Source organism: Acanthisitta chloris, unplaced genomic scaffold (genome assembly GCF_000695815.1).
Source record: "Acanthisitta chloris isolate BGI_N310 unplaced genomic scaffold, ASM69581v1 scaffold3450, whole genome shotgun sequence".
Classification (NCBI taxonomy): domain Eukaryota; kingdom Metazoa; phylum Chordata; class Aves; order Passeriformes; family Acanthisittidae; genus Acanthisitta; species Acanthisitta chloris.
In genome coordinates, this window is record NW_008653273.1 from 16,699 (window position 1) to 22,642 (window position 5,944).

Below are 5,944 nucleotides of genomic sequence, written 5' to 3' on the forward strand. Positions count from 1 at the left end.
TTGCAACACAGTTTTGGCACAAACTTCGTAATTTCCATCACAATGTATTCATCTTCCTTCATATTTTCATCAAACATCTGGAATCATTCTGCATTTCTCAGTAGAGCAAACGCTGCCCAAATCTTACTCCTCAGAAGAGTGGGGAAACTTGACACCAGATGATGCTTTGACTAATGCAAAAACATTTGACATCTTCATAACCATGCCTTGATTTCCCAACATATTTTATATTTACTCTGATTCAATTCAGTGTCAAAAGGATTTCATAGAATATTTGCTGTAATTATAGCTGAAGGTATTCTAAAGGGTATTGGGAATAACAAAACAATACACTGTAAATATACTTAGAGGTAGTTCCAAGAATTTCAAAAAGTATTTTCTGGACTATTTAAAAAAAAAAAAAAACCAAAACAACAAAACAAACACAACTTGAAAGCTTATGACTTTTTTTTCTTTCAAGGTTGAAAACTTGCTTTCTCGAAGCAAGAGCTCTTGTCCTTAACCAGTCTGTAAATGCTTTCCCTAGCTGCTCACATGTCCTCACAGTTCTCCACTTTCAGCAAAGCTGTCAAAAATATTGCAGACACAAATCATGCACACTGCAAGTTTTTCTAGAAGTCCACTTGGTTTTGCATCTTCTCAAATCCTCAAAAACTTTGCAGAAACTCCAAACAAAAGCCAAACCTCCCTCTTGCTGAAATATCTGTGGCACAAAGGAAGCTGGTTCTTCAAGGATAAAGGTAGCTCCAGCAGCATCCAGACTTGTCTGGAATCAAATACTTCTTGGTTTACTTCACAGTACAAGCACAAGTTTCTGAATACCTTTGCCCATCACACCTTTCCTGACCAGCTTACAGCAATGCTCATATACCTTTGGTAACCATGTTTTCCAGAGCTTTAGAAAACTAAGGCCCCACCAGCAAGGAAGGGTTTGATTAGAGTGGGGTCAAACTTATTTTAATCTTCACATAGCTTGGAGAATCCATCTGTTATGTCTTGTGTATTGGCAACATTTCCTAGTAGACATCTTTTTCTTCAGACTGGAAATCACCAGTTTTGTTTCACTGACTGGTAGCAGAAAGAAGGGGTGAGGAGTTGGATGGTGAAGCCTCTTGGTTCAGGGAACAATCCTGTTGAAGTTGTGCCATACCAGCTGCTGGGAACACTGCTTGCACTGCAAGAAGAGCAGCCATCTGAGCTCTGATGCTCCATCACCATTCCTCCTCTTTCCCACACCAGCTTTACTCTCTGCTGACTGTAGCCACGTGGTGGTCCATTGGAAGCAATATTCCCAAATAAACAGTCCACAAAAGAAACTACTTTGTTTCAGACCTATGTAGCTCACTACTGGTCAGCCATCAGAAACACTGTGCAATTTGCAAGCTCACCTGCCTGTAAATTCCCACCTGGTCTATGCCAGTGACTGGTAAATTGGTACTGGGCACCACACCCTTCAGTTCTCCACAACCCAAGAGTTGATCCATTTCCCTCCCAGACTTATTCCCACACCTGAAATTCTCAGCAGATGTTCAGAAAAACAACTCACAGGTTTTTGAAATGTCAGTGAACCAGGAACACTGCCATGGTAGTGGAGAGCTGTGTGTATAAGATAGTTAACAGAAGAAACCACATTAGGCTGGAGGAACAGAATGCCTGGATGAACTGAGTGAGGTGAGCAATATTGAACTTGCACTACTACCTGTCAAGCAAACAGACAAGACTGATGTACCATTATGTACACATTACCTCAGTGTGAAAGCTGCACCTCTCTCTGGAGGCTGACTGGTCCTGTCCCAGCATCCCAAAGAAAGAATTCCTTTCTATTTTTCCTCTCCCACTTCTACACTGAAGGTGACAGTATAATGACCATCAGCTGTTCTGCTAGCCTGACCAAAACAAATAGAGTCATTAAAATGGGAAGATCAATGAAAAAATAAAACTCAAATAAGCCAAACCAATAAAACCTGCTAGGAACTGAACCTGAGATAAAAATTAACACGAGGCATTAAATTAACGAGATGCATCTCAAAAAAGCATTCTCATTTAAAAGCCAAAGACACTGTATGTGATATAAAAAGACCAGTAAAACACACGAAGAATTAGCATGTGAAAGAAACATGTTGCAATTGTGTCAAATACTGCTTTTCATATTTTATTAACAAGCAAGCATCCCTGGAATTGGGTCTATATAAAAAATACTTCATGAACCAATCAGAATACAAGGGAGTTATATAAATTTATTTTATCCAACACTGATTAGTTTTGAAAATTCCCATTTTTAATGTTTTCATTTCCTCTTATTTTTTTTAAAAAAATCACTAAAAGGACACAACCCACAAAAATACAATCTGTATCTGCTCTATATTTACAGATAACTGGTCACTATTAAGGCACAGATTTAAAACTAACATTTTATGTAGCAAGTCAAATATTTGTGCATAATATAACACTAACAATACGATACACTGTACTGTTATATTCCCTTTGTGGAATCAAAGTAAGTGAGAAATTTGTTACTTCCAGTGTGTTCCTTTTTTTTTTTTTTTTTTGTGAGTGATGCCCTAATGAAAAATAATGTTGTTCATAGAAGTTCTTCGCTTTGGTGTAGATGATATATGAACTGCTCAGCAAAAGACCACATCAACTTAATACTGTAATAACATCAGATTCTGAGTATAGTACCATCTGGATACATAGTATGTACTTACAAAGAGACTACAAATCTAAGAGTGCAGTAATTTTCTGATGCTTATAAGTTTAGGCAGAATAAGCAAGAAGGGGTTGCAGAAAACTCTGTACAAAGTGTTGCAGAATATTTATTTCATTTAAAATATTTTATAATAAAATTAACATGGATGAGTACAATTTGATTTGCAAACACTTGTCTTGTAAATGCAAACCCTTAAATGACAGCTCACCTGTAAGCACATAAGTAGTCCATGTGAAGGGAACTATCTACATGCTCAGAAGTAAGCACAAGTGTGAAGAGTTTTAGAATGAGAAGTTGTGGCTTCCAAGAGGGTTTCCATGAAGTTGTTCTTGCCCATGTGACACACATGCACACAAATATCTCACAGATATGTGGACACTGACTCTTGGCACTGAGCACAGTAACTCTGATGTGAACAACTACGTGCGTACCAGATATGGTTTTATCCGTTCAACTCTGTCGTACAATTTTAGAACCAGAGGAAGCTAAATGCTACTTGATCTACAGGGAAAGTCACTCAGTTATACACCATTAAGTAGATATGGCTGAAATGAGTACTGAGCAGCAATTTTTAGATAACCACAAGAAGACTTTATATTATTGCTTGGTAATCTGTGCCCTCAAGTAATAGTCTCTTTAAATTCCCTTTGTGTGTGCAAATTTCTCTATACATTATTTTGTATTCTCACCTTAAAAGAATTATCCATAGAAAGTGTCAAAACTCTCACCCATCTTTGCATAAAAACCAACTACTGTAAATGTTATTCTAATGCCTTCTGTTAAGAGCACTTGACAGTGGTTTATGTCCATCTCAAAAGGCTTGTACACTGAACATAAATAATACATTACAGTAGAGGTAATTGACAATATTGCTTATGGGAATGCTTTTCAACAAATTGATGCTTGGAAGCTATATATTGCATTGCAAAAAGAGGCACTTTATGAATTCCTTCATTATACTGGAACCCTTCATAAACCCATAACAAATCCCCTGTAAAGACAGGACTAACATGGCCAAATCACTTTGACTTTCACAGTGTAAGAATGCAATAGTTAGCTCTAGCCACTCATAGCATGGACTCTTTCTGTTGAACATAACTTGTTTCAGAAATAGTTCATCTCCAGAGTTTTAATCACTTCTGCAGCTGATGACTACAAATCTAGATTGAACAAAACAGATGCTACGACACCTATTTTATGTAGGTCACTTAATTGCTGCATGCATAGTCATGTAAGTAATATGTGTCATTTATTAAATGGCAACAGGGCTGTCTTGTCAGATTAGATTAGTTGTCTGTTTAATCAAATTGACAGCCCAGAGCTCTAGTTTGATGAATGCCTTCATTCTCTACCATAAATCTGCAGTAGATCAGTTTAATCTGTTACGTATTGTAGGTGTATAGAATCTAAAAATAAAAGTCTGATATAAATAAGTGTACTTTAGTGGCAGGGTACTAAAAATAGCCCTTTGCTTTCAGACAACCATTAAAAACAGTTTTAGCATAACAGGCAGCAGTTAAATACATTGACTGCAAAGGGTTAATATTGCAAGGTCCATGTTGGTCTTTCATTGCATCTGTTACAGTGAGTATTATTGCAGGCAGCATTAGACTGCTTCATAAGAGAATAATAGGACTGGTCCACTACCAAGTGACTTGATTTTGGAACAATCTCTTCAGGTAACTATCTGGGAGACCAAGAGAGTAAAAAGAAAAATCTGCATAAGAATCAGTTTCTAGTACCATTATAGTGAGATGTGACTTAATGCAGGAACACCTGAAAAAATTTGATTAGTGCCAATATGAAAATTGATATGGAAATGAAAGAGAAATAAATTTCCACAGGACAAGAAATCAGAACATGTAAAGTGCAGAAAGACCTCAATAATTATTTTAAGCAGTACCAGAAAAATCCACCTTGATAAAAGCAAATCTATGCTCTCTGGCATCCCAGCTCTTCATTCTTCCTTCATTCAACAAAGTAAAAAATTCAGTGCATACATTATAGTTATAGGTAATAAAATACTAAACAAAGAACCCTATATTATTATTATTGCAAAGTCTGTCCAATCTACATGAGTAAAACATAACCCACTTTTGGTGTTTCGAAAGACAACAGACAAAATGTGTTCTCTCTGGTTTTTTGGCACAGTATTGTGCAGACAAAATGCTTTGGTCCTTGACATCCAAACTCCCAAAGTGCAGAGGGTGGTGTGCAGTGAAGGCTGTCCACAGGATTGCCATGTCCATCTTTACAGCTGACTTTTGGAGCCACAACTTCCTGCTACCAGCGACCGCTGACACTAGCAATGTCCGAGTGATACTGACGCGGCAGTCTGCCACTAGCTCCACCTTCCAGGAACGAGGCACGAATGTTTGACGGGTCAAAGAGCTTTCTTCGGTTTTTATTCAGTTCTATAAAGGTCACACACACAAATCTCTCATCAGAAACTGGTTTTAATATTTTGATCTAAACTGAATGCAAACCTTCTATTTAAACAAGCAAAACATTTTAGGCAGAGCAGTATGAACTGAAAGTATCTGTGAGGTACTCATTCAATCTAATAGTTCAAGGGGATAGCAAGTGTGCCAGGTTAAGACTCAGAGGCTGCTCAGGACACAGGGGACTACTTGGTGCAATTCTTATTTGGCACTGATACACTAAGCAGTAGCTGAAACACTTTTTAAAAGTTTCTGTCATAATATTCCAAGACCACAGTCTTCCTGAAGATACATGACAGAAAGTCTCATTACCATCATGATCACTTCTCAATTCAAAAATCTAATCTTAAACATGAAACTGAAGCAATATTTTAATAAGGATTTCAGAAAAACTAAATCATGGAATCAGCCAGGTTGGAAAAGACCTCCAAGATCATCAAGTCCAACCCTACCATGGTTACTATACCATGGCACTAAGTGCCACATCCAGTGTCACCTGGAAAACCTCCAGGGATGGTGAATCCACCACCTCCCTGGGCAGCACATTCCAATGCCTGATCATACTCTCTGTAAAAAATCTCTTCCTAATATCCAACCTAACCCTCCCCTGGCAGAGCTTGAGTCTGTGCCCTCTTGTCCTGCTGCTGGTTGCCTGGGAGAAGAGACCAACCCCCACCTGACTCCAACCTCCTGTCAGGGAGTTGCAGAGGGTGAGAAGGTCTCCCCTGAGCCTCCTCTTCTCCAGGCTGAACACCCCCAGCTCCCTCAGCCTCTCCTCATGCCACTTGTGCTC

General features: G+C 38.4%; 1 protein-coding gene across 1 annotated transcript in view; it reads right to left on the reverse strand.

Moving 5' to 3' along the window:
* Positions 1 to 4,993: 4,993 nt before the first annotated feature.
* Positions 4,994 to 5,944, reverse strand: part of BICC1 (BicC family RNA binding protein 1) — a 70,746-nt gene continuing 69,795 nt past the window's right edge. Inside the window, exon 20 of the mRNA XM_009080203.1 lies at positions 4,994 to 5,124. Coding sequence (XP_009078451.1) covers positions 4,994 to 5,124 — 131 coding nt within the window. The remainder of the gene's footprint in view (positions 5,125 to 5,944) is intronic.